Below are 21,809 nucleotides of genomic sequence, written 5' to 3' on the forward strand. Positions count from 1 at the left end.
GTTTACAGACCGCAGCCCTAAGCTGGAAGAAGAAACAACTTCTTCCCATGCTGATCCAGCTTCTTGGATTCCCTGTCCGGTGGTGCATTAGGGAATGCGCTTTGGGACGTTGAAGCTTGGACCACCAAGCTCTCGGGGGAGGGATGTTGGGAGAGTAAAGTGGGGGCTTCATCAAATTGCAGCAGGGGCTCCAAAGAGCTCGCTGACGGCTGAAGCACCTCTGTCAGGCTGTAAGTCCTGACTGCCACAGGAGAGAGCTCGAGGTTTAGGGCCTCTGCCACCCTACGCAACACCACTGAGTAAGATGCCCCCTCCTCCGTAACCACGGTAGGAGGAAACAACATGCCATGGTCTGGTGAGGTGTCCAGACCACTGGCATTCCCCCGTTCCTCCCTCCAGTCCTGGTCATACTCCAACTGGTCAGTTAAAGGGTATCCAGAACTCTCACATTCACCCTCACCCTCCTCCGACTACCAAACTGGCTGAAAATGGCCAGGGTGGAATGCAGACACAAAAGTACCCATGAGCGCTGGATCCAGCTTCGGTCGATGCCAGTCTGGCTCCGTATCCACATTGGGTGGAAGCCAGGTCAATGCCGGCTGGAGGTTCAGCCGGCTGCGGACATGGTGCTGGTGGAATCGGCACCGGTGGAAGTGTAACAAGGTCGACCGGCGCCAATCCAGATCTAGGCCTGGGTCCAAGGGGGCCCAGCGGTGCCGGGCCAGAGCCGCCGTTGTCGAAGGCGTAGGGCCCCAAGCCGAGTCCGTGGGGCCTGAAGACGCACCAATGGAGTCAGGCTGCCCAAAGATGGCATGCATCGCTTCGTAGAACTGCCGAAGCTGGGAGAGAGTCGCGCTTGGTCCCAGAAAGGGAGGGAAAGCCGGAGTCGACCCTGTAGGTTCCGCACGCAGAGCCGCCGGGGGGTGGCACCACCCGCACCCTTCGTCGAGGGCAAGGAGAAGTCGAAGAGCGGCGATGCTTCTTCGACTTCTTCTTATGGTTCGACTTACCTGACCCCCAGTGCGAAGACTTAGACGGGGAGTGATGATGGCTCCGCGATACGTCCCTTGACCTCCCACGGGACTGGTATCTCGAACGACGCGGAGCAGACTGTCGTGCCTCGAGGAGCTTTCGGGACCACTCCAGCAAAGACTTCAGACCATGGTTCGGCAGTCGGAGCACAACTTGGGGTCATGCTCGCGCTCCAGGCAGTAGAGGCACACGCTTGGGGTCATGCTCGCACTCCAGGCAGTAGGGGTACACGCGGTGCTAATCCATCACCAACATCAGTTGGGTACAGGAACCACAGGCCTTGCAGCCGGGCATCCCTCGTGCACCAGGAGTCGATGGTAAAATCGAAAACGAAGTCATGAAAAGTCGCAAAAAAGCCAGTCAAAAAGTGACTGGGGGTACCGCTCTTTCCGGATCTGTGCTTGCTGGAGCAGAAAAAGAAAGAACTGACCTCAGGGCGCGAGGACGGCGTCTAAGTAGCTACTACGTCAAACCAGGAACTACGACACCAACGATGAACGCGGAGCCGACCGACTCCACCTTTCGAAGCGCAGGGGTACTTCTGATGAAAAACTTTCTGGATACAGTCTGACGCCTGGGGGTAATCCTAAGGTAAGGAATTTATAACTAACTGTTTCTTTCAGATCAACCTGTTGCTTTCATAAGTAGAAGGCTACTCCCCAGGGACCAGCGTTGGAGTGTCCTTGAGAGGGAGGTGTTTGCTGCGGTTTGTCCTTCAAGAAGCTGAGACCATACCTTTTGGTATTCACTTTCTAGTTCAAAATGACCACAGACCTCTCAGATGGCTAATACGGATGAAAGAGGAAAACCAAAAACTTTTGAGCTGGTCCATATCCCTACAACAATACAATGCTATCTTAAGGGAGGAAACACAATCCGCAATATGCAGGCGAGTAAACTATTTACAATATTGAGTTTATGGATAAAGAAGTAGTACCAGGTATGGTTCGGGTAAGTGACAAAACTTCATCACCACCAGTGGCACTGGGGCGGCCGGGTGCAGAGGTCAAACTCGGTATCTGGTGCCAATGTTATCCAATGGAGAAAGGGGACAATGGAAGTGGTACTACTTACAGGTATGTAGCATGGTTTGGTAACCCAATCTCCGGGGGTTAAGGTAAGCACGGGGGGCACAAGGCAGCACCAAACGTACACCTACAGCGGCACAGAGGGGCTGGGTGCAGAATGCCAACACAGATTCAGGCACCCAATGTAAGCCATTGCGAAATCTCGTAGTCGGAAAAACACAGCAGCCTCAGGCCAGGAGGCCGATCAAAATTAACCTACAGCTGCACAGGTAAACTGGGGTGCAGGTGCGTAGGGATGCACAAGTTACTTACTTGTGTAACGATATATCTGTAAGAGACATTAGTTAGTGATAGATTCCTTACCTTAGAATACCCCCAGGCATCGGGCTGGATCCGGAAAATATTTCTGCTTAGCAGTACCTCTGCGCGCCAAAAGCTGGCGTCCTGCGGCTCCGCGTCCATCACTGGCGCCGTGGGCGCCGAGATGACGTCACGGAGAGTACTCAGGCACCACCCATGCGTGCTGACGTCAGTTCTGTACACAACTATTCCGCGCCGAAACACAGAGCCATGCCAGATACCGACAATTGGTGCATAAAATTAGGGCCCTAAAAGGGGATGACCTTAACCCTAGTAATCAGTTCGCAGAACGGGGAGGATGGGCGGGGCGGTAAGGAATCTTTCACTAACTAATGTCTCTTACAGATATATCGTTACACAAGTAAGTAACTTGTGCATCTGAAAGATACACGTTAGTGATAGATTCCTTACCTTAGAATAGATACCCCAGCCATATCAACCCCGGTGGAGGGGCTGCGAACAGGATTACACCAGAAAGTCACAGAGCCCAGAAATGCCAAACAAGCCATCTATCCTGCAAGGGGACACCGCATCCCAAGGCAGTAGTAGCTGCAGTTGTCCTGGTCAAATGGGCACGCAGCCCCACAGGAGGCTCCTTCTTGGCCAAGGAGTAACATGCTTTGATGCAGAGAACGACCCACCAGGAGATGGTCCGTTTTTGCACCGCCTGACCTTTTTTTTTCGCCCACATAACCAGCAAATAGTTGATCATCCAACCGAAACTGCTGTGTACGCTGCAGATAGAATGGAAGCGCACGTTTTGGGTCCAGACGGTGGAGCCTCTCCTCTTCCCTTGAAGGATGCGGAGGAGCAAAAAAGGTGGGCAAAGTGATGGTCTGCCCAATGTGGAAGGGCGTGACAACCTTCGGCAAGAAAGAAGGACGGGTCCTGAGAACCACCTTGTCTGGATGAATAGAAAGGAAAGGAGGTTTGGAAGAAAGAGCCTGGAGCTCACCCACTCTCCTGGCAGAGGTGATGGCTACCAAGAAAGCGGTCTTGAGAGTAAGAAGGTGTAAGGGACAGTTATGAAGGGACTCAAAGGGAGCGCACATCAAAAAAGTAAAGTCCCACTGATGCTTTATGAAGGGTACCGGTGGAAACGTATGCGTAATGCCTTTAAGAAAACGGTGAACAACCTGGGACTTAAAAAGAAAAGGCTGATCTGGAAGCCATAAATAGGCAAAGATGGCCGAAAGATAACCTTTGACAGTGCCCAGAGCAGAGCCCTGCTGGGCCAAGGAGAGAAGGAACATAAGAACCTCAGAAAGAGGGGCAGAAAGGGGATCCACAGCCTTCGCTGTGCACCATGCCACAAACTTGTTCCATCTGCAGGCGTATACCGTTTAGGTGGAGGGACGTCTGGTTGCCAGAATTACATAACAGACTTCGGGAGGAAGATCGAAATGTGTCAACTGTCGCCATTCCATCTCCATGCACGGAGGTGGAGGCTGGACAGGTTCGGGTGGAGGACTGTCCCCTGCTGCTGCGACAGAAGATCCTCCTGAACAGGCAGACGGATCGGGGGATCGATGCTCTTACTGAGTAGCTCGGGATAACAAACTCTTCGATCCTAGTCCGGGAACACAAGGATGACTTGGGCCCGGGCGTCTGATCTTCTTCAGCACTCTGGGCAGAAGTGGTATAGGCAGAAAGGCGTACAATAGACCACATCTCCACTCGCGACGAAAAGCGTCTCCGAGTGAGTGCCGCCTTGGAAATTCCAACGCACAGAACTGATGACATTGCGCATTCTCTTCGTGGCGAATAGATCTAACCAAGGCTCTCTCCACTGCTGAAAGAGACCTTGCACCACGTCTGACTTCAGACACCATTTGTGATCCATCAAGCGGCGACGGCGGAGTTCGTCCACCCTGGCGTTCAGAGAACCTGCCAGGTGTTGAACCACCAAGGTAATGCCTTGATGTTCCAGCCATGTCCAGAGGCACAGAGCCTTCTGACATAGGGTCCAGGACTCCACCCCGCCCTGTTTGTTGCAAAACCACATGGCAGTGGTGTTGTCCGAAAACACCTGCACTACACTTCCCCGGACAGATGGAAGGAATGCCTTCAGTGCAAACCGGGTCGACCACAGCTCCAGAAGTATGATATGGATCCGGGACTCCGCCGGAGACCAGAGGCCTCTGATCTCCACCTCTCCCATGTGGCCTCCCCATCCCATGAGGGACACATCCATCACCACTGTGTGCTCCGGTTGGGGAAGGGAGAGGGATCTGCCACTGACCCAATCGCGATTCGTGAGCCACCACTGCAACTGTTGTGCAGCTCCCTCCGAGATCTGGACGTGATCGGACAGATTGCCGATCACAGATGCTGTGCCCACTGGAAATTCAGGACCCACTGCAGAGCCTGCATATGCCACCTTGCACGTATCACCAGCAGGATGCAGGAGGCCATCAGGCCCTGAAGCCGGAGGGTCATCCTGACTGAAACCCGGGATAGAGGTTGAAAGAGTGGAATCATACCCGAATATCCCGGACTCGCTGTTTGGGAGAATAAACCTGAAACAGCGTTGAATCCAGAACCGCTCCGATGAAGGGTAGCTTCTGCGAGGGTCTCAGGTGCGACTTCGGCACATTGATGGAGAACCCCAGCAAATGCAGGAGGTCGGCCGTAGTCTGGAGGTGTGTTACATCCTGCTTTTACTTTCTCTGTCTTATTTTAGTGTTTGTTATAATTTGCTCAGCATGCATCTATGATGTCACATAGGGTTCTGATTGTGTATGCTTGAATTGAGAATCAGTTACATATGAGGCTGAGCAGGAGTCCATCTGCTCCTGGTGGGGTTTTAGTGCTTTGTTAAACCACATACCATGTATGTGCTCTAATATTTTAGAGGTGTTCATTTTGTTCAAGGTTTAAAGGAGCCACATGTTGCTCTATTTTAGGATGTGAACAATTTTTGTGTTCTAATATTTTAAAGGTCTTTACATTGTTTGATGTTTAGAGAGCCACAGGTTGCTCATTTGTTGAACCACGTACCACGTATGTGCTCTAATATTTTAGAGGTGTTCACATTGTTTGATGTTTAAAGAGCCATAGGTTGCTCATTTATTGAACCACAAAGTGCTCTAATATTTTAGAGGTGTTCAAATTATTTGATGTTTTAAAGAGAGGAAGGGTGTTCATAGATATGAATCATTTAAATGGTCTAATGTTTTTGAGAAGTTCTTATTTATTTTATCAGGTCATCCATTTCCATTCTTGTGGATGGTGTTACAGATATATTTAATTTATCCAATCCATCCATTTCCATTCTTGTGGATTTCGTTATATTGTGGGTGACTATTCTTCCTTCCATAATTTCACAATTTGATGTTTTAACCTTTTCTATTTACTTTTACTTATAATATTTTCGGTGTATGTGCTGTATGTTCTAACATCTACTTTTCTATTTTGTTGTTGTCCCATCTTGTTTTTATTTCTTTCAAGGGGGAGATGTGTTACATCCTGCTTTTCCTTTCTCTGTCCTATTTTAGTGTTTGTTATAACTTGCTCAGCATGCATCTATGATGTCACATAGGGTTCTGATTGTGTATGCTTGAATTGAGAGTCAGTTACATCTGAGGCTGAGCAGGAGTCCATCTGCTCCTGGTGGGGTTTAAATTGGATTACAATTGGACCTATATATTTCTATATTATCATCTTGATTAGAAACTAATCTTCAATAAACCAGATCTATTTCATATTCTGGATTTACAGACTTTTAATTGCTACAAGGTGGTTGACGACTGCCTGGGGCGCACCCGCCTTCAACAGCCAGTCGTCGAGGTAGGGGAAGACTGACACCCCCGAACTGCGTAGATGAGCTGCGACCACCGCCATCACCTTCGTGAACACCTGAGAGGCACTGGTAAGGCCGAAGAGAAGCACGGCGAACTGAAAATGCTCCTGGCCTACCGTGAACCGCAGGTAGCGCCGGTGGGCCGGCAGGACGGGAATGTAAAAATAAGCGTCCTGCAAGTCCAACGCCACCATCCAGTCTCTAGGATCCAGGGCAGCCAGGACCCAAGCCAGAGTCAGCACCTTGAACTTCTCCTTCCGGAGGAAGTAATTTACGTCCCGGAGGTTCAAGATGGGGTGCAGGCCCCCCTTGTCCGTCTTGGGGACCAGGAAGTAGAGGGAATAACAACCACTGCCTACTTCCTGATTGGGAACACATTTGATGGCCCCCTTGGCCAGGAGGGCCATGACTTCCTGACAGAGAAGAGCCAAATGAGCCCCCGACAGCCGGTGGAACCGATGTGACATGGCTGGAGGGAGGGGACAGAAAGGGGAGCGAATAACCATGGCAGATTATCTGCAGCACCCACTTGTCTGAGGTAATTTTGCACCAGTGGTGGATTTGGTGACGTACCCTGCCACCCACCGGCGTGGGGTGCTCCCTGAAGCTCGAATTAGGAAGTCTTAGAGGCGGAAGCAGCGGGGTGGAAGTGGACTGACCAGCTTGCTGGTTACCAGACTCGCGCCTGCGAATGCCACGGCCGCAGCCACGCTGGGGCAGGTTCTGCACAGGCTTAGTGGAGGAGCGTGCTTGGGTGTTCTTACCCTGGCAACGAACGGAATGAAACCCAGACATGGCAGGGACCTTTGTGAAAAGACCCAAAGACTTGGCCGTGGCGCGCGAGTCTTTAGAGCGTTCCAGGGCATTGTCCGCCTTGTCGCCAAAGAGACGGGAGTCATCAAAGGGCATGACCATGAGCAAGCTCTGGACATCGGGTGAGAACCCAGTGAAACGCAACCAGGCGTGGTGCCGCAACGCTACCGTAGTGGAAATTGCCCTACCCAAAAAATCAGCTGTGTCCAAACCACACCGGATGGCGAACTTCACCACATCCTTGCCCTCCGCAATCGCTTGGGAAAGGACAGCCTGGACCTCCTCTGAGCACTGAGGCAGAACCTCTGCCACCAAATCCCACACTGGGTGGGAGTAACGGCCCAATAAGCAGGCGGTATTAACCAACCTCAACCCCAAACTGGCAGAGGAGAACAACCTCTTTCCATATTGGTCCAGCCTCTTATAGTCCTTATCAGGCGGAGCCGAGGGGAAGGCACTCTGCGATGTCGAGGCCTGAATGACCAGGCTCTTAGGCGTGGGGTGAGTGGTCAAGAAGGCGGGATCACCAGGCACCGTGCGATGACGCCTAGCGACGTTCTAATACACCTGTACCCCGAGGCCGGCTGCAACCAAGTACCCAAGAGGACTTCGGTAAGGGCCTCAATGAAAGTGAGCAGCGGCTCTGACGACGTAGACGCAGTCTTGAGCACCTCCGTAAGGAGATTGGTCTTAAGGGCCACCGTAGGTAGGTCGAGATGGAGAGCCCCCGCGGCTTGACGCAGCACCATAGTATAGGAAGAGCCTTCCTCCAGAGATGGCGGAGGAGAGGCAATCCCCGGGTCAGAAGACACATCAAGTTCACCCGCATCTTGAAGTTCATCCACCCAATCCTGCTCAGAGTCACACTGTCATCCAAGGGGGTCCTCAGAGCCGTCCCAGTCCTCGTCTGGCTCCGGGGTAGAAGAAGCCGGCCGCAGCGGCAGGGCTTTAGCCAAAGAGGTGGTCAGCGGCACCAGAAGCAGCGTTGGTAGCGGCACCAGCCGGGGCAGTGCTGGAGCCGCATCCCAAAGTGGATCCCAGGCCGGAACAAAATTATCCGGGAACCGGGGCAGGTGCGGGATAAACAGCACCCAGTCCGGCGCCCGTGGCGGCGCTGGGGCCGGGGCCAAGGGCAGCACCGGAGCCAGAGCCAGCGGTGCTGCACCTTGTGGCACAGGGGCCGGAGCTGTGGGGCGCTAGATCCAGTGGATCTGGGGCTGGCGCCAGAGACGGTGATGCTGGAACAACAGGATCTGGACACGGGATCGCGGGTCCCGCAGGCGCGCCGGCGGGAGCCTGAGGCCTAAACAGGCGGTCCATGGCAGCAAGAAACTCTTGCACCTGTTGGGGAGTTGCCGACGGATCCGGGTATAGCGGGTAGGCTGCGGTACTTCCAGGCTCCGGAGGAGCCGCAGGGGCGGAGCCCCTGTCCGCCCAATCCGCCTCCGGGGAGCGATGGGGGGACGTCGGACAGCGAAAGCACTTCTTCGACTTCTTTTTATTGCGTCGCTTACCGGAATCTGAAGGCGAAGACTTAGAGTCTGAGAAGCGATGGCTCCGGTCCCACGAGCGGTCCCGCGAACGGCCCCTAGACCAGGAGCGGTGGTGAGAGGAGTGCCGGACATCCAGCAACTTCCGACACTGCTCCCATAATGCCTTTGGGGCCATGGCACGGCAGTCCCAACAATCCCGGGAGTCATGGTCATGCTCCAGGCAGTAGAGTCAGAGATCATGGGGGTCCGCCACCGACATATTAGAGTGGCATGACCCACAAGACTTAAAGTCGGGCATCCCTACGTGCACCAGGAGACCAGAAAAGGAGACAAAAAGTCTCAAAAAAGTGGTAAAAACATGACCGAGGTATGTGCTCAATCCGGATCCGCGCTTTTGGCGCGGTAAAGTAAAAGAATTGACGTCAGCGCGCATGAGTGGCGCCTAAGTACTCTCCGTGACGTCATCTCGGCGCCCACAACACCAGTGACGGACGCGGAGCTGCAGGACGCCACCTACTGGCACGCAGAGGTACTGCTAAGAAAAACTTTCCGGATCCAGCCTGACGCCTGGGGATATTCTAAGGTAAGGAATCTATCACTAACGTGCCTCTTTCAGATAACGTTGGTTGATCTTCCCAAAGGCCCAGGGGCTCCAGGTGCAGGTGTATCATTTGGTGTCAGAAAATAGCTTACCGGTGCAGATCAGGGTGGGTGTCATCATGCAGATCCTGCAGGTGTCAACATGGAGTCCGGGAGGGGTCACATGCTCAGAATCGTGGGGAGCCTTTGCAGGACCGGTGGGCCACTTGGACTTGGGCCGTGAGCGTCATGTGCAGAGGTAATCGGTTTCACGGTTCCGCAGGCGGAGCTTTGGTCTTTGAAAGTTGTTTTTCTTTTGGACAGGTCCGCTGTCTACAGAAGATCAGGAGTCTTGACAGATGGCAGCCAATCCTTCCAGGGTTTTGGAAATTGCTGGTCTGCAGGACGAGTAGTCACAGCTTGCAGAGTTCAAAGTTCATAGACAGGCTGGAAGAAGGCCAGTGGCTGGAGCTTCTTGTCGTGCAAGAATTGGTCTTCTGTGTCCTCTTCTTTGTAGGTGGTCAGTAGTCTGAAGATTAAGGTTCAAGGATGCCTCTAAATACTAATTTTAGGGCCAATACAGGAGTCGGAAGGTAGTAGCCAATGAGTTTCTTACCTTTAGGGTGCCTACACCCTTTGTATGTCCACTCCCTCTGGGGAGGGGGTACATCCCTAACCCTATTGGCTAGAGACCTCCAAAACAATATGGAGGATTTCTATGCTGTTCCTGCTTGGGGGTAGGTGTGAAGCACCTCCATCTCAGGGAGCCAGAAACCTGTCTAGCGGTAGCAGGTTAATGGGGACCAGTAAGGCAAACACTAGTGAGTCAGTAGGATTTCAGAGTGCACCTCTGAGGTGCTCTCTGTGTGCATTTCTTATTAAATCTAACACTAGCATCAGTGTGGGTTTCTTAAGCTGAGATGTTTGCTACCACACATCTTGGAATTCTGTTAAGCCATTATGGAGCTTTAAAACCCGTGGTGACAAGCTCCCAGTTCATGTACTCAGTATGGCTTCACTGTGCACTTATAATGTCTAAGAATGGACTTGGATACTACAGGGGCATATCTGTTCATGCAGTTATGCCTTCACATGAGGTATAATGCACCCTGCCTTAGGGCTGTAAGGCATGCTGTAGGGGTGACTGACCTATGCCTCTTACAGTGCTAGTAAACCTGGCACACACAGATGTGTGCCAGGTCGACACTTCACTTCACTTTTATCTGCACCAAAATAAGCAGGCTGCTGTGGCAGTATGTCTGTGTCTTAGGGTGGCACAATACACACTACACCCCTTAGAGACCCGCTCTGATCACAAGGTCCTTGGTACCACTGATCCCCTTTACAACAGACTTTCTTGCGAGCCAGAGGTGTGCCAATTGTGGAAACAAAGGTACAATTTTGGGAAAGAACATATGCACTGGGAATCTGGTTAGTAGGAACCCAGTGTGTACTCAGTCAAAGATGCATCAGTCAGGCAAAAAGTGTGTGGGGGGGTAAACCATGCCAAAAAGGGTATTTTCCTACAGCCAACTAGTTTTATACAAGGGCGAAAGCCCTTACTTCACTGTGACCCCTTCCTGGCACACCATATCCACCAACCATGTCCATGCAGCGGTGCCGACAGGACTGGGCATTTCACACTTCACTCACCGTTGAACCTCAGTCCCTCCATACACTCTTCTCTTCACAGGGTCTACGGTTCTTAGCAGGCACCAAGCTTGTGCTCCAGGCTCAGGACAAGTAGTCTTGACTTCCTTGATGATGAACCCTCAGCCAGCATTGTAACTAGTAGGCAATGGCCCGAGTCCTGGTTCCAGAAGTTAGAAGTCGTGGTTAAGCTGCACTGTTTACAAATTGTGGGGTTCATGCTTCCATCATTATAGTCCAAATCCAGACACAAATGTGTTTGAGTGTCAGATTCTTTGAAAATCAGATTGTGTCAGTTCCATTTAAGTACTTTCGCTTCTGCACTGCCCTTTGTCGAAAGGCACCGTCTGTCACAGCAGGAGTAGCTCCAATTCTGATTCACCCACAATATAAGCAAAGGAAGTAACTGATGACCATACCACGCTGCCAGGCTCCACTGAAATATGCCTTATAAAGGATCAAAGGCCTACGGCTTCCACTCCATCAAGATGCCCTGGTCTTACAGTGCGAACCATATCAATTTCACCATCTCCCTGTTGTGCACACAGGAAGCTCTACTCCACTTCCTTTAGTGTGTGCCCTCACCCCACCCCTCAGGAATGTCAGCAATGCTAAACTCATTCCTGGAAGTTAATGTCCTCCCCACATCTCCTGGCCTCTCCAGGCCCTGTGTGTCCAAAATGGGACCCAGAGGCCTCCAAGTTATTTATACAGGCAAATACACATCTCAGTACGCAAATTAAAGTGTCACACACAATCCAAACAGGCCAACAGCCTCATAACGTTATATGAATGGGCAAGTAGACACCACTGCTGTGATACCAGTAAAAAGGTCTATTCAGACTACTGAGCACTATGAAACAGAAAACTGGTAGGCTGCTACTATCCTTGTGCCACTCCAAATTAGGGCAGTATTGCTCTACCACTCTGAGGATAGTGATTGGTGCGCCCCTACCGATCTCACAAGACCAAATTACCACGAGACAGGCCTAAGTCATGACGCAGACATGATCCATGGTCACCCATGAGAAAAAATCATTACCAGATTTCCAGATATTCATCCATCCCAACATTTGGACACCACCATGTCTCTTGGGGCTGCGAAAGGTCTAGGTCGAATTCTGCACCAGCTGAGAGAGCTTTCACTGTCTGTATGCCAGTCCTCTTGAGTAGCCCCTAAATTCCCAGTACTGTTGGTGAAATTGAAGAGCCAATGAAAGCAACCATAGAGAGCGGGCCTGATGCGGCGGTCCTTAGATATTTTCAGGGCCAAGTCGACCTTCTCAACAAATGCTCAAGAGTGACCAAGGTGTATGTCTATCAGGGTATCCTAGACATCCCTAGAAACTCAAGTTGCATGCATCCAAGCGTTTCATCTGATAATTACGCTGGTACTCATGGCGCAAACACCACAGCCCTTGGTATCAAGGTTTGTAAGCCAGCCTACCCTACCTGAATGGTTTGAGCAAACCTCGCCCTAAGGTCATTTGGGTTCAGCTGTCAACATCTCTCAAGCTATGTCCCACAGCGCATGGGTGTCCTTACCCACAAAAAATCCTGTATTCAGAAAGCACAAGTCTAGGCTGGCTGAAGAGAAAATCTTTTCCCCCCAAAGGTATCAATGTGCTTAAATTACCCAGGTCGGCTGCTCGGAAAGGTGTTTGGATTTAAATTACTGTTGACATCTGCACCACTAGGCTTTCTGGATTCATGTGCTGAGTGAGGAATGAAGGATCACATGGGGCTGGTCTATTTCCCCTAGCCGCAGGTCAAAAAACTGGAGGGGAGTACATCGTTTGATACAAGGGACAATAAGTGTGTCTGTGAGTGCTTCAGGTAAGGGCTCTTTGGAGACTGGCCCTGGTTGGGGCTATGAGAACATTTGATTTTGCTTCAAGTGTAGGCACTTGTAGGTCAAGGAATTATGCTGCTCTGCGCAATACAATGGCAAAAAAAGCTCGTACTGGTGGATTACTCTATCTAATTGCAGATTCCCCACCTTCATAATATTCCCCAGGTGCTTTACTGGCTCCAGATGCTTTCATAGCACTTCTCCCATGCACCACCAGGAGGTGCAGGGTGGCTTTTCGCTAACGTTGTGTTGCCCTTGACCTAACGGAGTGACACATAAGAGCTACTCCTGCATGTCAGTCAGTTTCTTGCTCGACTCTTTCCTCAGACCAGTACCACAATACAATTGAAGAAAGCAGTTTGTAGAACACTAATATGGGACTGTTTTCACAGTTAATAAGAGGCCACTTCACAGAACAAGGAGGTGGGAGGACAGAGAAGAATCTACGAATACATCAAGCATCCACCAGAAAGAGCGTTTCCAAAGGTAATTAACATGCTCTTTTGATGGATATTTCTAGCCGCAGATTCCTCATCTTTAGAATAAATAAAAAAGCAGTACCTCCCAAAGGTGGAGGGCCTGTGGTGTGGGCTCAAACCAAAAATTTCTGCAGTATCAAACCTGGCTATCAAAGCGATAGTGCTTAGTGAATACATGCACTGACACCCAGCCGCGGCCTGACAGATGGCAGGAACAAACACTCCATGTGCAACCGCAGTATTGGCCCTGGAGGTATGAGCTTTTAGTCCTTCCGGAGGCTGCTTCCTTTCCAAAGTGTAGCAAGTCCTAATGCAGAGGACTTTCCACCATGAGAAAGTCCTTTTTTGCACCATGTTTCCTTTCTTTGCCCCCAAGGAACTCCATAAAGCGCTGATCATCTACCTGATGGCTTTTGGTGCAATCAATGTAAAATCTTAAGGCTCATTTAGGTCCGGCCTATGGAGTCTCTCCTCCTCTTTCGAGAGGTGAAGAGGAGCAAGACGTTGATGGATTGCTCAACAGGAAAGGGAGTCATGACTTTTGTCAAAAAGGTCACCCTGGTCGTCAACACTAGTTTGTCTAAGAAAAAGGTGTTGTAGGGCGGCTGTGATGACAAGGTCTGGTGCTCACTGAAGCATCAGCACGCAGCTTATATGCAGCTTTTCTCTGTCACTTGGGGGGGGGGGGAGGAGTCCTGAATGCATGGCTTTTCGCCTGACATTGAGTGGCCTTCTTGTCCTTGTAGAGAGCTCTGGATTTCACTGTACCCGGTTGACTTTGAGCAGGACCAAGATTTTGCACACTCCTTATGTTTGTCAACGTATAGATCGGCCTGCCATCCCCTGAACTTCGTTGGTTGCATCAGGGCACACTTACGATACAACTTCAAATTTTGACCAGAACCCGGGCACCAGCGACACATCACGGGTGTCTCTGACCAATATCAGCTTCTAGCAGCCAAGGTACTAACTCAATCTTGTTGTCTTCGGGGAAAGACATTTTTTCAAAGCACACAATCTGTCGAAAATGTGAAATTGTCAGATGACCAACAAGTTGGAAGCGGAGCTCCACATCGGTCTCAAAGCACATGGAAATGAAGGGGCCGAAGTCTGTACTCAGGGTTGGAGTCTACAGGCAGCTCTCCTTCATCACTTTTGGGGTGGTGCAGATCACTGTGGAGCCACACAACACCACCTAGCGGTTTGAGGGAGCTTCTGCATGAAAATCTCCAGATCCTGTTTGATGCCTGGGAATACTCTAAAGGTGAGGAATCTAGGGTTAGACGTGTCTATCAGAACAGTGACATTAAGGAAGCATCACAAAGTAGTCCAGTGAAATAGCCCTCTCAGGTATATTGACCCTCTTAGGAGACCTCACACTGTTAGCATTAATAGAGGACATGATAAAAATCAAACCCTGGCAAACATAATTAATGAGTGTTGTATTTCTAGAAAACCAAAATGGGCACATAAGGTGCTCAAAAAGGGGACTTTCTACCATCACATTTGCCAGTAATAATACCACTGACGCAGCTGCTTATCACACAAAGTGGAAGGTTTCCACGTTCCTAAAAACTATACAAATCAATTTTGAATACTTTTGCATGGACATTTGAAAGCTTTATATGTTCTTAGACTGAGCCAGGGAAGAAAGGAGGAAGGCCTAATCATTCAAGGGTGGGAAAATGATTTACCAGACTATTTGCTGGAGAGATAAATATTTTCCCCAAAAAGAGACTGAAATGATGGTCAAATCCAAAGTTGCGCTGAACCTATAAAAAGCAAGTCACTGAACCTGAAGATGGTGCAGAAGAGAAAGGGAGTTACAGCTATACATTTAAATATGTTCCTTAGAACGAGGAAGGGACATCTTGAGCTAAAAACAAATGCTGGGATTAGTGAAATATTTTACTGAACAGCAACTGGCATTTCAAACTTTGATCCAGAATTCATAATGTTTATTTCTTGAATGGACTTTAGGTGGATTTATATAGTGCTTACTACATAAATGTGGATACGTGTGGCTCAATGGTTAGAGCGGCAGACCCTGATGCAGAGGTCTAGCCCGGGACCAGGGTTCAATTCCCCGCCTCGGCGGGTCTTGGGCTCAAAAATTCCACTGACCTGATAATTCTCGCCTCGGTGAGTATTCCAATCATGGAGTCCCACTCTGCAACTCTGGGCAATAGCTTGCTTAATCTCCACAACGGCCCCCACACCGCTAAGGATGCCTGGCCTCCACCTTGGGGTTGCCCAGGAGTGGACACCTCACAGGGAAAGCCAGGATGGGTTCCACAGCAGTATTCGTACAAGCGCATTGAGACCCTTGCGGGTGAGTAGTGCGCTATACAAGTATCAATTTACATTTTACCCCTGACAATGTGTTAAAGTGATTTATGGGGAGTAGTACACTAGTATGGAATCCAAGGTCAGTGATTCATTTTATGGCTTTTGGTTAAAGGGTTGTCTTGTGTTCTCAAAAGAAACCCTTACATGCATTACCCCAGTTTCTTCTACTTGTGTTCACTTAATAATCAAAGCTACCGGCACACATGTACCAGTGATTTAATCTCACACAGCTTACAAGGGCTGCAAGCCCTACCTATCTATCTAGGTTTGGAAAATAACACAATGGCTTATACACAATGCAAAATAGGGCTTTCAAAGGTTTCTTTTTACTTTTTAAATGCAGGGAGAGAGCTAAATTAATGGAAAGGTATCAGAGAAGTTGGAATATATCAAACAATAATCAGAGATAGGAAGTGTAGCAAATTAACTATTACCTAATATATTTTAAACCGGATCATGGTCACTATGATCCTCCAGTATGAAATTAACATTCTCTCTTCTTCTTTAGTTCCTCATCCAATTCCTTACCTGGTAGAGTGAGTGAGCCCAATCGCTCCCCCATCCTCACTGCTGCAAAACTGTTTTCCTTTTCCATGAAATAATCAAGTAGAAGATCCATAAAAACCCCACCCCTTCCCCCTGCACTTCCTGTTTTTTCTTCTTCTACTATAGACAATATCATTGATTCCGCTGTTTATGTTTTGTCTCCTCAAGCAACCAGTAGAGGTGATCTTGGTGCTTCCTTTGTGGGCCTGGAGACCGTGGTTTCCTCTTCCCAAGCTCCTGGTTCTAGAACAGGAGTGTCTCCTCCCTCTAGAGCCGGCTTGACTGTCCAATTCGGTTCTTCCGGGCCCGGTAGTGGCCAAGTTAAAACTCTCAGTCTGGAGGTTGAGAGGTAGGCCTTCTTGAATAAAGGTCTCTATCTATCGGATTCCTGTTCTTTATGATCTTGTAGGAGAGTTTCAACTAATAAAGTGTATGAACACCATTGGGGTTCCTTTGATCAGTGGTGCAGGGAGAGGCCTTTGTCTCCTGTTTCGGATCCTCCTGCTGACATTTTTCAGTTTCTTCAGGAAGGGTTTGATAAGAGCCTCTCAGTTGCAACTCTTAAGCTTCAATGGCTTTCAACTAAGACTTTTTGTGCACCCTGGTACAATCTGTCCTACACTGAACAGATGGCCTCGAGGTTCTATAAGGGGTTCCAGCTTCTCCTGAGATCTGTGCTTCTTTTCCTTCTTGGATCTTCCCCCGGTAATTTCTCATTTGAAGACATCTCCCTATGAGCCCCTGGAATCTGTACCTCTTAAATTCCTAACCCGGAAGGTTCCTTTTGGTGGTCATTACCACTGCAAGGCGCTTGGGGGGACTTAATAATCTGATCGGTCGCCACCCATAGTCACAGCTTCTGGATGATAGGGTAGTTCTGTCTCTTAATCCTAAAATCTTCCCTAAGGTCAATATGGTGTTTTACCGTGACCAAGATAATGTTGTACCTATGATAAAACAGGATACTTAAGACCCTGATCCTTCTTCCTCTCTTTTGGATGTGGTACGAGCTCTCAAGATTTATCTCATGAGATCTGCAGCATTGAGATATTCCGATACCCCTTTTCTTAATAATGGTCCTGTACATAAGGGTGAAAAGCCATTTTCCTCTACCCAGGATCATTGGGTGAAGCAAGCTATTTTCACTGCCTAGCTGGCTCAGGGTATGTAGATCACTGGAGGGATTAAGGCTCACTCTACAAGGGGTATGGTGTATTCTTGGGCTGAGTGGTCTGGTTCTTACCTTGGGGACATCTGCAGAGCTGCTACGTGATCCTCTCCTATACGTTTATTTTCAATTACAGGTTACATATCGCTCAGGAGTTTGAATGATAGTTTGCTTCAGGAGTTTTGAAGCCAAGGTCCGCATCATAGTCCTTTTCATTCTGACTCCCTATTCCTCCGACTACCTGTTGTACGGTGTCCTTAGCTTTTGGGTGTTGGGACTTTTTTCTGGAGGTCTTTTCTGCCTATTCAGTTGTGTTTCTGAGGGGTAGGGAAATTACACATTATCTCTTGCTACTCAGTGTCTCTGTGCTTTCTTTTCGGGGTCTGCTGTAAGAGGTTTTGCTTTGGCATAACTCCACCAAGTAAGGAACTGGACGAGGAACAGAAGATGAGGAGGTAATGCTCAAACTACTTACCGGTAATCTTCATTACTCCAATTCTTCCTTACTCGTCCCATTCCTTACGAACCCTCCCTTCCCTCCCTGTTCTTTCATCAGCACCATTGCTGGGCTTTGTATCAAACAGGAAGAGATGGGGGAAAGGGTGTTCTTTTTAACAAATCTTCTACTTTGATTGTTTCAGCTTTCAAATAGTGAGAAAGAGGGAGTGATTGGGCACACTCAATCTACTATGTAAGGAAATGGGACAAATAAGGAAGTATCTGAGTAGTTAAGATTACTGGTAAGTAATCGACACATTTCCGGTCATTGGCACTAGTGCAGGCATTAAAGTAAACCATAATATTTATCATTCATGATGAAACATTTAATACCTTACCTTGTTATCTAAATGAAGCAAGGTGCAGTTCTCCTGCTTATTAAAATGAATTCTCTTAGGTGGCAATTGGCAGTTTTCAACTTGAATAAGCAATGTATTACTGTCTTTTTCTGGCCAAAAAGGAATGCACTAGAACACAAAAGTAAATACCATTTAAATTACTGTACACAATACAAATATAATCTGTCTAATACAATTTAAATTTTTTTTAAATTACAACCAATTTGCTTATCATTCAAGTGTAAACAAATGTTTCATAGAACAAGCTACTTAACTTTAGTAATGCTTTATGTGGTAGAGACTCCATCTAGATGCACATACTTTACCTTTGAATCTTCCCAAGTGTCAGAGTGGATCAGGAAGATTTTCAAGCAGCACCCCTGTGCGCTGGTAGATGGCTTCATTCGGTTCTGCGTCGGTGTTCTCGCTGGAAGAGACGTCTGAGGTACCTATATAGGTGCCACCTTGGCGTGCTGAAGTTAGCTACTTTCACAACTTTCCACGCCAGGAGCGCAGAGACATGATGAGAACTGACCAATGGTGTGGAAAGGACTAAGGCCCTGAAAAGGGTGTCGTTTACATCAGAACCGGTTTGCAGAGCTGGGAGGGTCAGTAAGGAATCCACTGCTAGTTAGATTCTCTACCAGATAAGGCATTACTGAAGGTAAGTAATTTATTCATCTGGTAGAGACTCTAGCCACAGAGTCCTTACCTTTGAATAGATAGCAAAACCTTACCATCCTGGAGGTGGATCTGCAAATCTGATTAAACTAAAAAGTCCTGCGGGATCAAAAGGGAGAGGTGCCCATTATGACACTTGGCTGTTCAGGTAATAATGCTTTGTAAATGTGTGCAGTGATGCCCACGTCGCCGCTGGGCAGACATCCAGGAGGGGAACACCGCCTGCTACCATAGTGGTTGCAGCCTTTGCTCTGGTAGAGTGAGCCTGCAAACCCTCAGGGGGCTGTTTCTTGGCCAATGAGCAGCAGATCTCAATGCACAGGACAATCCATCAGCAGATGGGCCGCTTCTGCACAGCCATCCTTTTTTTGGCTCCGACACAGTCCACAAAGAGTTGATCATCCATCTGGAACTCTTTTGTGTGGTCAATGTAGAATGACTATGCTCTTTTTGGCCCGGACAGTGGAGTATCTCATCCTCTTTGGAGGGATAGGGCCGAGCAAAGAAAGTAGGCAGGTTAATGCTTTGGCCTACATGTAAAGGACTGACGACCTTTGGAAGAAAGGAGGCACGTATCCTGGAGGACCAGTTTGTCTGGGTAAAAGTAGAGAAGGTTCAAAGAGAAACCAGCAATTCATTGACCCTTCTGGCCGATGTGATGGCCATTAAAAAGGCAGTTTAATGGTCAGCAGACGAAGAGGGAAATTGTGCAAAGGTTCGAATAGAACACATATTAGGAGTACACAGTTGAGGTCCCACCTAGGCATGACAAATGGCGTGGGGAAAAACATGTGCTGCAGACCTTTACGGTACCAAAGGTCAAAAGCTTTCTACTGTGCCACTCAATCTCCACGCATGCAGGCAGAGGGTGCACAGATTCAGGAGCAGAACCCTGCCCTATAGATGCAACAGAAGACCCTCCCTAAGAAGCAACCTGACTGGAGGTCCAATGGTCATGCTCACCAGCTTGCGATACCAGACTCTCAATGCCTAATCCGGAGCCACAAGATTCACTTGGGTCCAATCGTTCCTGATCTTCTTGAGAACTCTAGGCAGGAGTGATATTGCCGGAATGGCGTACACGAGGCCAGAGCTCCACTCGAGACAAAAGTGTTTCCGAGCGAGAGGCGCTTTGGGAACTCAAACACATGACATTGAGTGTTCTCAGTGGTGGTGAACAAGTTACTTACCTTTGGTAATTATGTATCTGTAAGAGACATATGTAGTTATAGATTCCTTACGTTTAGAATTACCCCCTAGGCATCAGATTGGATCCGGAGATTTTTCTTTAACAGTACCCTTGCTTGTCGGTAGGTGGTGTCGGTCGCGTCTGTTGTTGGCGTCGCCGGAATGAAATAGAAATGTCTACTTAGACGCCGCCCCAGCGTGCTGATGTCAGTTCTGACACGACTTTCCACACCAGAAGAGCAGAGCCATGAAAGACACTGACCACTAGTGGACATAACTAGGACCCTGGAAGGGAATCCCTATCCCTAGAAGTCAGTTTGCAGAAAGGGGAGGATGGGTGGGGTGATAAGGAATCTATAACTACATATGTCTCTTACAGATACATCATTACCAAAGGTAAGTAACTTGTTCATCTGGAAGACTGTAGTTATAGATTCCTTACCTTTAGAATAGATACACCAGCAATGTCAACCCCAGAGGTGGGTCTGTGAACTAAGTTCGCAGCAGAAAGTCTTGGAGAACATAACAGCCAAAGTAGCCATCTCTCCTGACTTGGCTGTCCAGGCAATAATGCTAGGTGAACGTGTGCAGGGATGCCCACCTGGCTGCCTGACAGATGTAAAGAAGTGGAACTTCATGGCCCAAGGCAGTAGTAGCTGCCGTCGCCCTGGTGGAGTGGGCTCGCAAACCCACCGGTGATTCCTATTTTGCCAAGGAGTAGCAGATTTAAATACATAGGACAACCCATCAAGAGATGGTGCATTTGTGCACAGCCCGACCTTTCTTGGCGCCCACATAGTCAACGAAGAGTTGATCGTCCACCCGGAAATCTCCTGCGGTGTGGATAGAAAGACAACACACATGTTGGGTCCAGACAGTGGAGTCTCTCCTCCTCTGTGGGGGGATGCGGGGGCAAGAAAATGGTGGGCAGAGTGATGGTCTGGTTAATGTGGAATGATGAACCTACTTTAGGAAGAAAAGGAGCCAGAGTGCGAAGGACTACCTTGTCCAGCTGAACGCAAGAGGACTGAGTCTGAAGCTCACTCACTCTGAGAGCAGAGGTGATGGCGACAAGGAAGGCAGTCTTAGGAGTACAGATCCTAACCACAGTGACCCGCTGGCCAAACCAACTCTGCACTCGAACCCCCCAGCCCGGGTTTATAGAAACAGTCTGTGTCGCTGTGCCCCAGAGGCCATCATGAACCAAGCCCTCCTTTGGGTTCTGCCTGCCAGACTTGTCCCAACGTCTCCACTTGCAGCCTTTGTTCTGCAGGTACTTTTGCCATTAACTTTACCATGTAGAACTTGAGGCTACCAATGCGACCAGCACCTCTGCACCTTGTCTCAACAGGGCAGGTAAATCTCGAACTGTTGGTGGGTTCTTGGACCTTGCCCCTAAGCACCTTATGTTACTAAAGGTATCCTGCAAAGCTGTTCACATGTGTACCTATTCAGTGTATGTTTCTCCCTTAGGATAACATCACCGTGTTTGAGGCTCATTCCTCAAAACCGTTATTTACCTGTATTTTATTTTACACTGCAAAAATTTCCAACTCTGAAAGAACTTACTTGATTCAGATGATCAAGCTGTCTAAAATGATATAAATATATGTGTTATTTTTCTAAATTGGTCTTGGATTTCTTTTTCATTGTGTGTCTTATGTAGTCACTCTGTGTGTACAACAAATGCTCAACACTACCCTCTGATAAGCCTATGCTGCTCGCCCACACTACCACTAGAAGAGCACTTAGGATTATTAAAGTAAGACCCTGTATTATCAATAAGACTCGTCTGGACTATTTTGATGGTGTGTCTCTACATTTGGTACATACACTACTAAAACAGCCAGCTTCCTACATTGTTGTCTGAGTCGGAGCCAAAAATGTGATGTAAACACTGGGTTCTGCTGCATAGTAAAGGCAATTAGTCCGAACCAGAAGGGTTGCCAAGTG

General features: G+C 48.8%; 1 protein-coding gene across 2 annotated transcripts in view; it reads right to left on the bottom strand.

Moving 5' to 3' along the window:
• VPS13A (vacuolar protein sorting 13 homolog A) overlaps positions 1-21,809 on the bottom strand; it is a 2,196,319-nt gene that overhangs the window by 917,338 nt on the left and 1,257,172 nt on the right. For both annotated transcript variants that reach the window (XM_078675860.1, XM_078675861.1), the window contains exon 51: positions 17,988-18,116. In XM_078675860.1, coding sequence (XP_078531986.1) covers positions 17,988-18,116 — 129 coding nt within the window. The remainder of the gene's footprint in view (positions 1-17,987; positions 18,117-21,809) is intronic.

The sequence above is a fragment of the Lissotriton helveticus genome, chromosome 2_1 (assembly GCF_964261635.1).
Source record: "Lissotriton helveticus chromosome 2_1, aLisHel1.1, whole genome shotgun sequence".
NCBI lineage: Eukaryota > Metazoa > Chordata > Amphibia > Caudata > Salamandridae > Lissotriton > Lissotriton helveticus.